This window comes from Talpa occidentalis, unplaced genomic scaffold (assembly GCF_014898055.3).
Source record: "Talpa occidentalis isolate TD23 unplaced genomic scaffold, MPIMG_talOcc4v2.1 talOcc4.5, whole genome shotgun sequence".
NCBI classification, from domain to species: domain Eukaryota; kingdom Metazoa; phylum Chordata; class Mammalia; order Eulipotyphla; family Talpidae; genus Talpa; species Talpa occidentalis.
The window spans coordinates 58,433,335-58,449,359 of record NW_023604861.1 but is presented as its reverse complement, the minus strand read 5'-3'; the positions used below and the strand labels follow the sequence as shown (position 1 = coordinate 58,449,359).

General features: G+C 37.1%; 1 protein-coding gene across 1 annotated transcript in view; it reads left to right on the top strand.

Moving 5' to 3' along the window:
• Nucleotides 1-13,543, top strand: part of RNASEH2B (ribonuclease H2 subunit B) — a 78,876-nt gene extending 65,333 nt beyond the window's left edge. Inside the window, exon 10 of the mRNA XM_037527267.2 lies at nucleotides 9,171-13,543. Coding sequence (XP_037383164.1) covers nucleotides 9,171-9,203 — 33 coding nt within the window. The 3' untranslated portion in view covers nucleotides 9,204-13,543. The remainder of the gene's footprint in view (nucleotides 1-9,170) is intronic.
• The last annotated feature ends 2,482 nt before the right edge of the window (nucleotides 13,544-16,025 follow it).

The window sequence follows — 16,025 nt, the reverse complement described above, 5'->3', positions numbered from 1 at the left end:
TTGGTTTACAACTGTGTATGAGATGCATAGGTATAGGATCACACCTTTGCAGAAGTATGCTTCCACACCATAGCCTCCAAGTGACATATAGTCCCTCCACCATAATCCATTGTGCCCCTTCCACACCTTATTGTCCACCCTTGCCCTTTCACTCTGGAAACCAAAATTCTAAAAACAGATATCTAGGGTTTGTTATTGCCTTGGTTTTAATTGAGCCGTTGTTTTATTTCTATATATTCCACATATAGAAAGGAATAAAAATGAGACATCCTGAATTGTCGTTCTCCTTCTGATTTATTTCACTTAACATATACCTTCCATTTTCATCTGTGTTGTTACAAATGGCAAGAGTGTCTCTCTTTTAATAACTTAGTATTTCATTTAGTGTGTGTGTGGTATGTGTGTGTGTCACATGGTACTTAGGTTGTTTTCATAATTTGACTATTGTAAAAATAGTGCTCCAATAAACATAGGAGTACATATAGCCATTCAATTTTTTTGAAGAGTTTGAGAACAGGTATTAGTTTGTCTTGAAGTTTTGGTAGAACTCACTAATGAAACCATCTGTTCCTGGACTTTTGGTTTTTGGGAGAGTTTTCATTGCTGTCTGATTTTCCTTATTTGTAATTGACCTGTCCAGGTTTTCTACTTTTCAGTACTAACTCTCAGAAAGTTGTATTATTTCTTAGAATTTCTCCTTTTCTTCTAGGTTGTTCAACTTACTGGCATACATGTGTTGGTAATAATCTCTTATGATCCTCTATTTCTGAAATGTCTTGTGTAATCTTTTCTCTTTTGTATATGATTCTTTATTAAAACATTCTCCCTTTTTTCTTTGTAAGCCTAACTGGAGGTTCATCTATTTTATTTATTTTTCAAAGAATCAGCTTTTGGTTTTATTGACCTTTTAGGCTATCTTTTTTATATGTATTTCATTTCCACTCTAATTTTTATTCCTTCCTACCTTCTACTGGTGTTCAGTTTTGTTTGTTCTTTTTGTAATACCTTAACGTGTAAGGTTAGATTTTCTTAATATGAGCCTGGATTGCTATATACTTCCCTCGTGGTACTGGTTTGGCTGTGTCCTATAGGTTCTGGTAGTTCATGTCTTCTCATTTGTATCCATGCTTTTTAAATTTTTTCCTTTGATGTCTGTATGTATCCACTATCTTGAGTCTCTGCAATTAGAGGTTTTTTCTGCCTTCTTTTTGTGGTTGATTTCTACTTTGATACCATCAGTATCAGAGAAGATACTTGATAATCATTTCAATCTCCATGATTTTATTGACACTTATTGTGTGGTCCATTGTGTGGTCTATCTTTGAGGATGTTCCTCAAGGGAAGAATACGTACCAAGCTTTTAGGGAGTGCAGTGCCCTGTATAAATGTCTGTTAACCCCACAACCTCTAGTTCCATGTTTAAGGCTATTGTTTCCTTATTGACTTTCTGTCTGGTTGATTTGTCCTTTGATAAATATGGAATGTTGAGGTCCCTAGTACTATTATGTTGCCAATGTCTGTTTTCAGATTAATAAGTTTCCTTATATATTTTGATGTTCCCTTTATTTGATGTATATGTTTTAATGAGTGTAATTTCTTCATGTTTGTGGTTGGATCTAGAGAATTGTTTTCTCCTTGTGATGAACTATTCATCTATTCAACTATTCATTACAAGGTCTCAAGATGCCATTTGTTGTGGTTTTTTGTCTACTCATTTTGCTTTAGAGTTCCCTATTTTTTTAATCTGTAGTAGTAGCTTATACATTTGAATTGCTCCTACCTTTCCAGCAAGTAGCTGTGGTTTTTATATACTTTTTAGATGTTTGGGTTTTCCAGGTTTCTGTAGGTCTGGAGACCTGACCTTGCATTTACTGAGTCAGGAAAATAGGCCTGGAGGAGTCAAGCCACTGTTTTGAATGTTCAAGAGTAGGGGTTAGGCAAGCTCATGCCTGTGGCAACAGTAGCCCTCCTCACTGGAATTTCAGACCCAAGACTGCTGTTAGTGCATGCTCTCATGTGCTTCACAAAATCAGTACCAGTCGCAAGGGGTGAGGCTGATGTACATAGTCCAGTGCACTGTCATTCTTCTCATTGAGGACCTGGCCTTGCTGGGAGCACCCTCGTTCTAACTCACATATTTCCCACAGTCAAGTGTTTGTGCCTCCACAAGGTTCAGCTATCCCCTCCCCAGGACCACTGCTTGAGTGACTGGCTAAGTGGCAATGCTGCAGTTTGTACCTTGGCTTCCCACCCAGAGCACAACATCCAGGTTTCTCTCTTCCCCCACCTCTTACTCAATGAAGCATGAATCTCCTCTGTCCCCTCTGGTGTAGTCTGCTTGGTCTCTGATATCCAAGAACTGTTCAAGTTTCATGCTAAGCCATGAAATTTTCTGGGGACTGTATCCCACAGGTTAATAACCTGGATGATCTTCTGGGGTGTGAAGCAAAGAACCTTCTCTGACACTGTCTTGGATCCCTTCATTTCCAGTTCATTCATAGATATTAATATATTCCAGTGGATTGTATCATGTTACATTATTTTATTATTTATTTTGATGCTGATATTGTCCCAGAATGGCTATTGGGAGCCCCTTCAAGCTGACTCCTTTATCTTTTTGATATGTTTCTATCATAGTTTAATATATCCTTACTTCTGTGGTTGGATATTAATATAGACCCTTCTTATACTTTCCCTGCCCAATTTTGGAATAAGCCATTTTTTCCAAGAAGCCAAGTTCCTTTTAGTGGAGAATAATATTTAGAAATCAGGATCTATGCACAAGGCATGTTCATTGTTCCTATTGATAGATGTATGTGGGTTTTACAGATTTATCAGGTCGAAGAAGTACCACCCCATTGTCATTTCATTGAGAAGTTTTATATCAGGAATGGATATTGAATTTTGTTGAATAATTGCTTTTCATCTGTTGAGAAGAAAATGTCCTTTAGTAAAGGAATATCTTTTGGCCTTTTTTTTTTTTTGACAGACTAAAATTTATTTTTTAATTGTATTATTTTTAGTGAGGTAAATTTGGTGTACAACACTGTATGTATTTTGGGATGTTAAGTTCACACCTCTTCAACTATATGTTACCACAACCACATCCACTCCACATCCACCCCACATCTACCACCCATAATCGTTTAATATGTGAAGTATATTGATTGATTTTTAAAGGTTAAACAACTTTAAATTCCTGAGCTAAGCTCTGCTTGGTCCTAGTTTATTTCCTTTTCATATATATATTGTGTTTCACTTTGAATATTTTGTTAAAATTTTTGTCTCTGTTCATGACGGATATTGGCCTATGCTTTTCTTTATTTTTAATGATTTTGTCTAATTGTAGTATTAGAGTAAAACTAGATTTATAAAATAAGTTCAGAAATATTCTCTCCTCCTCAAAGAGTTTATGGGATGTAAGTATTGTTTCTTCTTTTTATGTTGGACAGAATTCACCAGTGAAGTCTTTTGGGCCTGAAATTTTCTTTCTGGAAAAGTCTTTAAGTTACTAATCCAATTTCTATAATAGATATAGAACTATTCTAATATCCTTTTTTCTTGTGCCAATTTTAGTAATTTATGTCTTCAAGATATGTGTCTGTTTCATCTAGGTTGTCCCATTTATTGGCATAAGTTGTTTCTCATGTTTTCATTTTCCTTTAATGTCTGTGGATCTGTGGTGAAGTTCCCTCTTTCATACCTGATTTAGACATCTGTGTCTGCTTTATTGTTTACTAAATTAGTCCAGCTAAAGCTTATTAACGTCTTTGATCCTGTCAAGCAGTCATTGTCTCCTGTCTTGTATAATTTCTGATAAGACAGCTGTGATAATTCTTCTATTCCTTCCCATTTATATAATATTTTCCCATTCCTGCCTGGCTTCTTTTAAGAATTTTGTCCTTAGTAATTTTCAAGTTGATTATAATGTGTTGATATGGTTTTCTTTGTGTTTATCTTGTTTGTGGGTTCTTTAATCTTAAATTTTTAAGTTTATAATTTTTGTTAAATTTGGAAAAATTTATGGCCAATATTTCTTCAAATTTTTTCTGTTCTTTCTCCTCCTTTTTTCTTCAATGCTAGCCGATTTGTCCTCTAGGGCCTTTCAGTGAGTTTTTTGGGGTTTTTTTGTTCCATTGTAGATCATTTCTCTTGCTATATTTTCAAGATTACTTTGTCTTGTATTTTTTCATCTTCTGTTAACCTGTTAATGAATTTTTATTTCATATATTGTAATTTTCAGTTCTAGTGGTTCCACTTGGGTATTTTTTAAAATGTCTTATAGGGTCCTCCCTGGTGGTCTAGGGGTTGTCTAAGTGCTATCACCACTAAGACCTGAGAGGTCAATCCCCGGGCAGAGAGCTAACCCACATACGATGCACCAGACCTTCCCTGTGTCCCGCTGCTCCCCTCAGCATTGTGTTGCAGTAAATCCCCCTGTTCTGCTCCCCACTGTCTCTGGTGAATTCTCTCACCCCCTATACCCCAGTTCTACAAAAATAAATAAACATAAACAAACAAATAAATCTTTTTAAAAAATGTCTTATAGAAGCATTGGTTTACAACATTATATAGATTTCAGGTATATAGCATTATACTATGTTTAACACCAAAAGTCTGGTTTCAGTCCTTCACAATTAATCTCTTTACCCGATTTGCCAGTCCATCTTCTCCTTCCCTTCTGGTAACCACCATTTTGTTCTTATTTTCTAAAAGAGCTGGATTTTGTTTGTTTGCTCATTTGTCTTGTCCCTTTATATTCTATATATGAATGAAATCACAATGTTTGTCTTTCTCTGTCTTACTCATTTCATTTAGTACAATACCCTCTAGATCCCTCCATGTTATTGAAATGGCAGCATTTCCTTTTAAAAAAAAATATTTCAATAGTATTCCACTGTGCATGGAGAAACCACATCTTCTTTATTCAGCCATTTGCTGCTGATGGGCACTCAGGGTGTTTCCAGCTCTTGGTTATTGCAAATAATGCTGCAATAAACATGACTGATTTTGAAGTTCACTATTCATTTCTAAGAGTGAATTTTCCAGGGACAGATTCATAAACTCATTTATTAACTGCTTATTTAGGTTCAAACAAAAGTAAATAAATATGCTCTCTAATCGTTGTAGATAAAAGGGCTATGACTTTTCTTCTGTCAGTTAATTGAACTACACATGCTGTAGTGATTTTATCTGTGTCACTAGATCTGAAGTTAGAATACATTGTTTATATGGCAATGCTAATGTTACTATCACGTTGTTACATGGCTTTAAAGGTTATTTATATCAAGCCCACAAGCAAAACTATTGAAGTTTGAGAATACATGTGGTCTATATAAATACTTTAACTTCCAAGGAGCTTTATCTTTTCCAGGTTTATAGAGGTATAATTGACTAAGATAATGTGTATATTTAAGGTGTACAGTGTGATGTTTTCATATATGTATACCTTGTGAAATGATTTCAATGTACTTAATTTGTCACCTCACATAGTTACCTTTTGTTTGTGTGCATGTGTGTTTGTGTGTGTGATGAGAACACCCAAAATCTACTCTCAGCACATTTCAGATATACAATACAGTATTATTAGCTATAGTCACCATACTATACATTAGATTTTAGGAGCTTTCAACAGGAATTTATGTCATATCTTAGCTATAAATCATCGATTTTGTTTTCTTTCATATTTGACTTTACCTTTGATGCCAAAGATAAAGAACTTATGCTTACTTATAATGTATAGCATTAACTGGGAGTTGAATAATAAACAAAGAATAAAAAACTGAAGATGTTGCACACATATTGGGGAATAATATTAGGAGCAAATAATATAGGTTTATATACACAAATAACACATGGATTCAAATATATAATTAGTACAAGGATATATCTATATCCACACTTATATATCATATTCTTTCAATTTTTTTTAAGGAATTGCAAACTATCACTTTTTAAAGAATGTTATTATACCAAACACTAGGAGACTTTAGCTTACTCAAATCCTTTGACCCTTTGTTCTCTTACATCATTTCTCTTTTTGATTAATGTGCTGAGTTTGGGGAAAGCATTAAAAATTTCTGCAAACTATAAAACCACTTGTGTACACAAGAGCCTCCATCATTTTCATCAAACCATACAGATCACTGAAACTGCTCTCAGATTACCAACATTCTTTCCTTTTTAATGTCTGTTTAATCTTCAATTTAAATTCTACTTTTACTCTGGTTCTGTGACTCTTTCATCTTTCAAGGTTTGCACTTCTCTGGTTATGTACCCCTAAGGATACTGTCCTCCATCAGATTTAACATGGATGTCAAATGGAATTGTGTATTGTTGGTTCAGGTCTATTTCTAGTGTACTACAGTCCATACTTAGGATTTTATTTCTCTTGTTCGGGTCTCAGCAAAGCACAAAGGCAATCTGAAGGTGAGAAACAAAAATATACCCATTTACTTACTAGATGTACAGTGTTGTTTCCATCATATGCAGATTTGTGACTACAGTGAACAGGTATCTTAATCTTTAGGAATGCAAATAAAGTTAAAAATGGTCAACTATGTTTCAAACAATATTAAAATGTTTACTTTTAAAAAAATTTAAAATAAAATCATCTACCAATAGAAATGAATTACCCTACAGTAGTGGGCTATACCTAATAGTATTCCCAATCCTATCTTATCTCTGTGACCCATGGACAAATTACTAGCATCAATTGTCCACAATCACATCTTCTGTGTGAGAGAAAACTAAGTCATGGAGTGGTTTTATGTCCTTCCTTGTATCCCTGCTACTTGAGAAGCTACTTCTCCTTTATGCCTGCAAAGAAAGTACATTTAGAGTTAGCATCCATTCAGACCTGATGCTGTCAGACATTCCTCTAGGCTCTTTAGATGCCTTATCTCATCTGTTTCACTGGAAGGAAATACACCAATATGCTCATTCTGACTATTGTGGTGTTTGTAGTATATACTTTTTCCTTTCTTCCTTTTCCTTAGATCACATTGCTCTGCAGTTGAAAGAAATGCAAAGAGCACAATTGTTGGAAAGTAATAACAGACTGACAACGTTCTTTACAATTTCTAAACACTATTCACACAAATGTATGTGTTAAGTCCTTCCAGAAACCATATGGCAGAATTACATTTATTGCCCCATTTTACCATTAAAAAGGTAAGGTCAGATTATTTACCTGAGGCCACACTGCTAATAAATAACTAAACTAGAACTTAAATGCATGACCTCCTACTCCCAGACTTTTGACACCAAATTCCCTTTCTACAGATACCCTAACTTCAACTTCTGTTAAATCCTGAAGTCATTCCTTCACTAGGTTTGAAAGGCAGCCTCTTAACGTAGGTCCGGACTGATTTTCTCTGTTCTCAAAGTTGGTGTAACATGACTAGCCACCTTATTTCCCCAAACATACCTTTCTCTAGGACCAATCCAAAATTTGGAGATCTCCACAGTTAGCTGCATCATATAGTCAGACCTTTTCATGGAAGCAAAGAATTCCTGGCCTTGGAAAGCAAGTGTGAGAGTGTTTTTTTCTAGTGTCCTTGGAAGATGTCCACAGATTTTGACCTCATCTAAATAGAAAGAAATGATTAGATTTATCCACCTTCTTAAGTACAGAGATTTGTACACTCCTTCAGGACCATTAGACAGATGAAAAGATCTCTTGCCTTATGTTTCATAGTACTTTGCATCACAACAATGCCCTATCAGTGGTTAAACTGATCTTCACCACAGCTTTCTAAGGTAGATCCGAAAGGATGTATCCTTGTTTTGTAGTTGGTCAGAGTGAGGTGACATGGACTGTAGGTGCTGCTCTCTACCTAACACTCAAGCTTCTTTCTTTTATGCTTCCCAAAGGTTCCTACTCATACTACCGTTTATGTGTGTCCATTTATCCTTTTATTTTAAGACAGGAAAAAAATCAGATTAATTCTACTTCATCCTATTGCTCTATTCATTATGAATTCTGCAGGTTAATTAATTCTCAGCAGTGGTGTGCCACAATTTAAGTAAAGCTTTTACTTATCTGGTACATTTGCATGTCAAATCTTTAATTCAGCTATTAGCGCTTTAGAATTTATTGTACTTTTGTTAATAAATATTATATGAATAGTATCACACTAATCAAGCCTACATAGAGGAATTAGGTTCTTCACAGTCATTAAAACAGTTGTTACATATGTTTTAATCAGTATATGTGTAAAATTAATGTTAGTCATATTACAAGTTTGTTCAAAAGAAAAAAGAGCCAAGGAATAAACTTAGAATTTTTAGTTGCTGTAACAACATACACTGAGCAACCACTACCTGCCAAGTATTGTTCTAGGCATGAGAATGTAGCTTCAACATGGCAGACACACATACCTGCCTTTAGAGAAGTTTCCACTCTAGGAAACAAGACAGATGAACCTGTCAGATAGTGTAGGCTATGGAAAAAGCTGGGCCAGGAGGTGGGCAGAGTCCTGGAATTTGGGGGGAAGCCTCACTCATCATATCCACATTGTGGCATTGAAATCTGATTTCCATCAACATTTTTTTTTTTTTTGGTAACTTATGGCTCCAGAATAAATTATGTTTGACTTTGTACTCAGTAAGAAACCAGCTTATAGTAATTAAATTTGTCCAGTGGCATTCTTCAGTGGGATATTAGGGGCTATTTCCATCAGCAAATCTGTTTATTTTTTTCTACATTTGAGTCTACATAAATTGTCTTAGTTTTTAAAAAAGATCTGCTTGGGGGGGGGTGGAAAATAAAGAGGAGAAAAGTGGTTTATGAATAATTCATCTTAGAATCTTGTTTTTGTGTTTCTTATACTTTTTATTTTTTCTATAATGGTGGTGTCTGTACCATAAATTTGTGTGGGTTTACTATTATTTTGTATTCCACTCCTTTTAAACACTGGTAGGAAAATATGCTTTTACCTACTCTCCAGGAACCTAATAGCAGCCTTAGAATGAGATCATATACAGAGGTGGCCACAACACGAGCTGCCTTCCCTCACCTGCGGGCTCTTAGAAGCAAAAGCACAGATGCTGGCTCAAAAGACCAACCCAGCCATCCTAGCTTTTCTGTTCTAGAAGCTGAAGATAGTGCCTGGGGTTTCAAGTTTGTCCTCACCAGGATACAACACGTGTTTTCCTTTTCTCTCTAGGTTGCAGCACAAAGACGGAAAAGGGACAAATGACAGCAGATTCATGTTGGCTTGACTGCATCTTGTGTGACTAAAGACAGTCCCAAAGTGCTACAACTTCTCCTGCACCTTCTAGAATATCAACATATGCCAAAAGGTGTATTTAAAGGCACTAACTCTGCATACATAATTCTTTGATAGTACTACTAGCCCTCTTGGGCAGCAGCCCTTTTCCCTGGAGGCTATTCGGGTCATCAGGTTTGAAAGCACCCTCAGAGTGTGAACCTGCACATAGTCTGAGGAACTGAAGGGCCATCACCCATCTTCCCCTAGCTTAGCCTACTGTAAAAGTGGATTTTTAAAGTACAGTGCTTTCAATTTCAAAAACTTTGAAAAAGCCTCCTGAAACTTGGGTCATATCTTAAACTCAACCAAATGTGACCTTTTTTGCTCTTGGAGAGCATGCTTTAGTATGTGTGTGGTGACTATAAGTACTTGATTCCACACTGGAAGTTTTGACAAACCAAGTTTCTACTTTAGGAAAAAAAAAAAAAATGCTTCACCTTTCTTTACTATTTACTGATTTTGGCAGCTTCTAATTCATAATAGTACCTGAAGTCTTGGAGTTATAAATATTGCTTTATTTTTAAAAGGTCTGTCATTTCTCTATTACCACTATTATTGTTATTACAATGATGATGAAGATGATGATGATGATGATAATTTAGAGTTAGGGCATAGGATATGAGGGAGACTTGAAAGTAGACTCCAAAGAGCAATTTAGTGGGGAATTTTGATGTGTAGTATGTTTCAGGAGGTTTGTGTAAAAACTTGTTCAGGCATTTGAGCTGGTTCGTTCACTTGACATGAAAGAGGAACAGGGCGGAAGCTGCCCGAGTGATCTTCCTGCATTCAGACATTCAAAGAGGACCCCAAACCTCCTTTTCAGAAAATAATTTTGGTTTAGACTCTCTAACTCTATTGAGTAAATTCAGGAAAGTAATTTTTTTATATACTTCTTTTCACACATAGAAATTTTCTATAGCCTCGAGGGACTTTTAGTATTCCTGTGCTTCTGTAGTTGATCCATGAATCCTCCTTTTCAATAACCCACAGCAAGTCAGCTTTGGAATTCAGCATGTATTACAAGCTGTTTGGGTAAGAATCAAGAGCCTGACACATAATTCAGCACAGTTGTAGAATTAAAATCTGGCTTTTTTCTGTCTCCTTGCATAATCCCAAACACCATCCTTGGAGACAGTGTATGGCTTGGCCCGTAGCAGTCACCAGAGCAACACTGAAGTTTTACTGCTGAGTATGCCGTGTGCCCTTCAGCAAATCACTTAGGCTCTCAGGACACAGGAACAGACTAACATGATGGCTGACCCCTAGCACTCCCACCCCTGGAAAGACCTTTGTGAGACTTTTGAGTGGGTGCCCCAACCTGATATGTCTGAAGCGTCTCCCAAGCTGAAAAAGACTTTTTGAAAAGTTCTGTTTTTTCTACTAGCTTCACTTATCAACTATGTTCCTCTGCCCCTTGCCTTCTATGATTATATACATACATAATCTGTATACACACACACACTCACACTCACACTCACTCATTGCCTCAAATTTAATCTCCCCACTGACCAGAACCACTGGACACTGATTTTGCATAAATTATCACTAGAAGCCCCACTTTTTTACCTGTGCCCCAATTTTGTTCCATGACCTCTGAACTTTGCAATCATCCTAACACCTTCAACACACCTAAAATTATAAAATTTAATTAATTTTTCCTTTATACTCGTTATTCATGATGCATGCCCTAAAAAGCCAGAGAAAGGAAAAACAATCTCTTCCCCACTTCACCCAGGCTTCTCTAGGTAACTTTATCCTTTTCTTACTCAATTTCCAATATCTAGTTCCTATCCTTTAACTAGCATCCCTATAGTCATTTTTCATTGAGTTTACTTCACTATTTTAACTAAAAACCAAATCCTAAGCTCTCCTTCAGAAATTAAAACTGCTCAGCTTTCCTCTCCACACCCACTGCCTGCAAGGGTAAGCTGCTTGTCACCTGGATCCGCAGCTCTCTGGAGAGCTCATGGTTCTATTTCCACAGAACTGACTGTTCCACATTCAGCTCAAGAATCTCTGATCCACATATTGTTAAGAACTTTTAGAAAACAGTGATGCTCGAAACCAAAAAGGATATGATAAATGGGTCGTCCAGGGAAGAATATAAGAAAGTACAACTTTTGGAAGCCAACTTAGAAATAAATCTCAAAAGCCTTATTAACATTTTCTATTCCCTTTGCATCTGCAATACGTGCTGCTAAAAAGATAAGCTTAGGAAATGATCATGAATGTCATGCAAAGATTTAGCTGTAAGAGTATTTGTTGTAGGACTGTATAAATAGTAAGTAGAAAAAAGCTAAACTGGAAGACTGAGGGAAGTTACCTTAAAAATTAGTATTAAAAGTACAAATAATATTTCTTTTCCTTTTGTCTTCTTATTTGCCTCCTTATAGTAGACACTTCTTATTATAAACATGCATTATATTAATATAGAAACAATAACCTTAAAATAGTTTATACCATTAGTTCCTTAAATATTTTTCTCTCAAGATTTTAATTTTAATTTTTGTGTCTCATTTTGTGCTCTGTGCTAAATATTCATGTGGATGCTTAGCAAATACTTTAATCAAATGATTGCTCTTCTACCCTTAAACCTTTAAGAATGTCCCTATTATTGATTCCTTGACTCCCCTGACCAGTCAAAATATATGTTATGCTTTAACTTGTGTGTTTGACATGAGTATGGATGGTGAAATGAATTAGTTTTGTTTTGAAGAGTTACTAAGAACCCTAGAAATCATTGCAGATGCTCTGGGGTATTTCACAACCAGAACTGAGAATGACTGTTCTTGTCTCCAAAACTGAAGTGAAGACAAAAAACATGACTGATTGAAAACGTTCAGAAAATAATGTTTCATAATTGTTGATATCCAGCCTTTGCTGTTTTTTTTTTTTTCTTAGCAGATTGCTCAATTTAACAGGAAGAACTAGTCTTCCCCACAAGCTCCCCCCACACAAACATCAGTTTCATTTCACACTTTTCAGTGGTTTCTCATTGCTCTCAGTAACCATCTCTCTTACAGCCACACTACCTTTTTAAATCTTCTCTCATGCCTTGCTTACTCTAATTACATGACTTTTAGCCTTGTTTCCTTACCTGGAATGTTCTGCAAACTTCTAATTATCGAAATCCTGATCTTCCCTCTGCTTTGCTTGACCCTAGTTTGCCATGAGAAACATTAGGAAGTCTCTCCTGACCTCCAGTTCAGGTCAGAGCTTCCTGTGGCAGCTCTACCTCTTCTTCCTGGATCTATCAGAGATGTGTTTGTATTTTAAGTATAATGATTAGATGAATATTTTGCTCCCCAATACACAGAAGTTCAAGAAGGCAGAGACTGTTTCGTCTCATCATTTGTGCAAAAACAAGCAACGAGAAACCACTGTAAGGTTTGAAATGAAACTGATGTTTGTGTGTGGGGGTGGGAGGCTTTGGGGGAGACTATAGTTCTTCCTGTTTAAAAAAATAAAAATTTGTTCTTGCACAAATAACATGGGAGCATGCTGAGGCTACTATCCTCCAGAAGGCCTGCTTTCAAGGTTGGTCCTTGGTTGATGTCTGGTCTCAACAGGTAAACAATTCCTAATACTGATATGCCTTAGTGGCTCACTCCCTTTTTGTACAGACAATGTGACTTATTTGAACACTTTTCTGGTGAGGTGGAGTTTTGGAAGGTGCTAGCTAGATGCCTGCATGACCAGTCCCCATGAAAGCTGTAGGCCACTGTCTTTTATGGGTTTTCCTGGGCCCTGAACTGCGTGCATGTTGCTGCATTTTCACTGCTGGGGTGCACTCCTTTGTAATTACCCACACAGAAGGGAGAGAAAACATTGGAGGGTTTCACATGCTTTTTGCAGGTCACCTGTATCTTTCCCCCTGTGAGTCAGCTGTGTGTCCTAACTACACTATTATTATAAATTTTAGCTATGAATACAACCCCTGTGAGTCCTTATAACAAATATTTGAATATGGGAGTGGTTTTGAGGACCCTCACATGCTTAGTATTCACCAGAACCTTACACACCCTATCTGTGATTTAATTAGGGGGCTGCTGCCAATTTTTTGAAATGAAACTGAAAATGACTGAAAAGGACTAAGGGCTAAGACTTAGGGCTAAGTCTACTATGGAAATTCTCACGAGAGCTAAGATATCTTATAATTTATCAACTACATCCTAATGACCCAAATGATGTACATACTTCTAAAAAAGACAGAATAAAAAATGATTCAGGAAATTGAACATAGTCAAAGCCTATCAGAATTAATTTTTTTTTCTCACAAAGACAAATTTTCTGTCTCTGATCTGAAGTGGAGTTGGGAGGCTGAGCTATGGGCTAGCTAGAACCTTCTTTCTTGGCTTTCTTGTCTGATCTGTCCCCCTGCCCCCCCCGCCCCCCATGTGCTCCTGTAGTATCAGGAGCAGTGTTTCTTTCACGGGCCTCACACGGTGCTCATCAGGAGCTTGAACAAGTACTAACACAGGGCCACTCCAGAGAGGCTGATAAAACTGGTCCGAGATGGGGTCTGGGCACTAGGATTTCAAAGTATAGCCCTCTGACACCCCTACTCCCCTTTGATGATCATATTTTACAAGGTCCAGGCTCCCACGTGAAGCTAATTTATTTTTATTTTTGAAAACCTTATTAAAAGTTCCAGGGACACACAGAAGGGTGGGGTAGGGAGTAAATAAAATAGCAGCTAAGTTTACTTAAGGGTATAGCGATTAATAATTCTAATTAATAAGCGTTAGCAAAATTTGGAGAAAAGGCTCAGAGAAGTACAAAATAAATAAATGAAATAAAATGTTAAAAATGAATCACTGTGAGATGACTGCAGAAACACCACCCATCTGGAAAATTTAAAACACATTTCTGAAACATCTTAGTTACAAGGAAAAATCCCTATGGTGGGGGAGGGGAGAGGAAGAAATAACACCTTCTGTCTCAGGGGCACAAGCAGAAAGGAACAATTAGAACTAGAACTCAAAGCCGTAAATACCAGGGCGATTTCAGAGTGGGTCACTACATTTTTTTTAACAATCACCTGCAGTCTTCCACCACCCAATGTCCCCACTCCCCATCCCATCTGCTTCACTTTATAAGCTGAAGCAAGTTGGTTCTATTTTGACTGTTTGGTGATGAGTATGGTCATGTTATTGTCTTACGGAAATGCTATCCTTTAGTAAATGTCAACACATCCATTTGCCATTTTCTCACTCTCCTTTGGGGAAGGCAGCAGACTCTGAGATGCACCAGCTGTTAATTGGCAGAGCTGTGATTCATCTTTCCTTTGTAGCACCCAGGGTAGCTGTTCAGGGAAGCCGGGAGCAGTGGGTAATAAATTGGGTGAGGTAAGTTTATCCAGGTCTTAAAAGTCAGGCAGTTGAGTTTGGCATCAAGTGGATGGAACTGTAGATTCTCAAACAGAATAGAAGAATCATAAAAAGAGTTCAGGGTTGTCAGGTGTGGACTACAGACTCCATGGAGAAGGTGAGCCTGAACTGGAATGAGTGGAATTAGGCCTGTGTGGCCTGAGGCAAGGCCAAGGAAAAGGAAATTAATGGCAGCTCTGGCACCTACTGTGTGCCCCACCAACCCTTTCCTCAGAATGAGAAGCAATAAGAATTCAGGGGACAGTCTCAGCTCTTCTGGAAGTGGAGAATCTCTTAGGACTGTCATTTCACTTTTTTCTCTGCAAGGTGCTATGGCCTAAAAGTTGTGTTTAGAACCTTTGCTCCATGGAGACACCATCAAGTCTAGCTGACAGGCCTGTGAGGACAGAGCCTGTCTAGGGACCCTGGGGTTGAGCAGGCCCAGGCAGGCGAGAGAAGTCAGGAGACTTCTTTAATCCAGACGTGAAAAGCATCTGTTTTCAAAGTCAACCAAGTCAACTTTCCATTGTTAACAAGCTGACTGGAGCAACTCATCGCTAAATGAGCACTAATCATTTTGCTGCTCATTCATCTTGCAGGTAAATGCTTTTCAACACAAGTGTTTACATTTCCAAAATAAAAATACTTGTAAAAAGGGCTGTAGGGTTTATGGCTGCTGGAAGCTGGTCCCCAGTTTGCTCTGTTGACAGGTTTATAAGGCCAAGGGAGTTCATAAGGTAAAAAACACTTTTTTTTTTTAGATTTTAAGCAATTTTTTTAAAATTTTAAGCAAATGTATTTTTAGGTAATGGATTTTTGACCTTTTAAAAAACAAATATGAAGATTATTTGCATTGACTTCATTAGTGAGCAATGAAGAGTGGTCAAAATACTGTATCCAATTTTAAAAATGTGAACAAAAGAACCAATGAAACCATATTTGTTTTGTCATGTTTAAAGTAAGTGAGCTGGGCAAGAGACACTTTGGGTCTTCATAGGTGTCTACTTGATCTAGTTTTTAAATGGATAGTTTGCCTGAAATTCTTTCATTAAAATGTTAGTAATGAACACCCGCTTATTTGGAGTGTAGTTTCCAGAGCACTAGCCTGACGGGCAAAATGTAGTTACCTTAACAGGACCTGGATTTGGTCATCCGGGGACTGATAGCAGATTCAGTTATTTTGGTTGTAGTCATGATTAGAAACTAAGTCAATATGATATCAAAAGGACTGGCTTTTCAATATTGCCATGGAGATGAGGAGGTAGGCACAGGAGAAGAGGACCCTGGTGACTGGAAACATTAACCATCGTGCTTTTCAGCAGGCCAGGCCTACACACCTATGACAGCTGCTTGGGGAGTGAGTATACCCGCCTAGAACCTT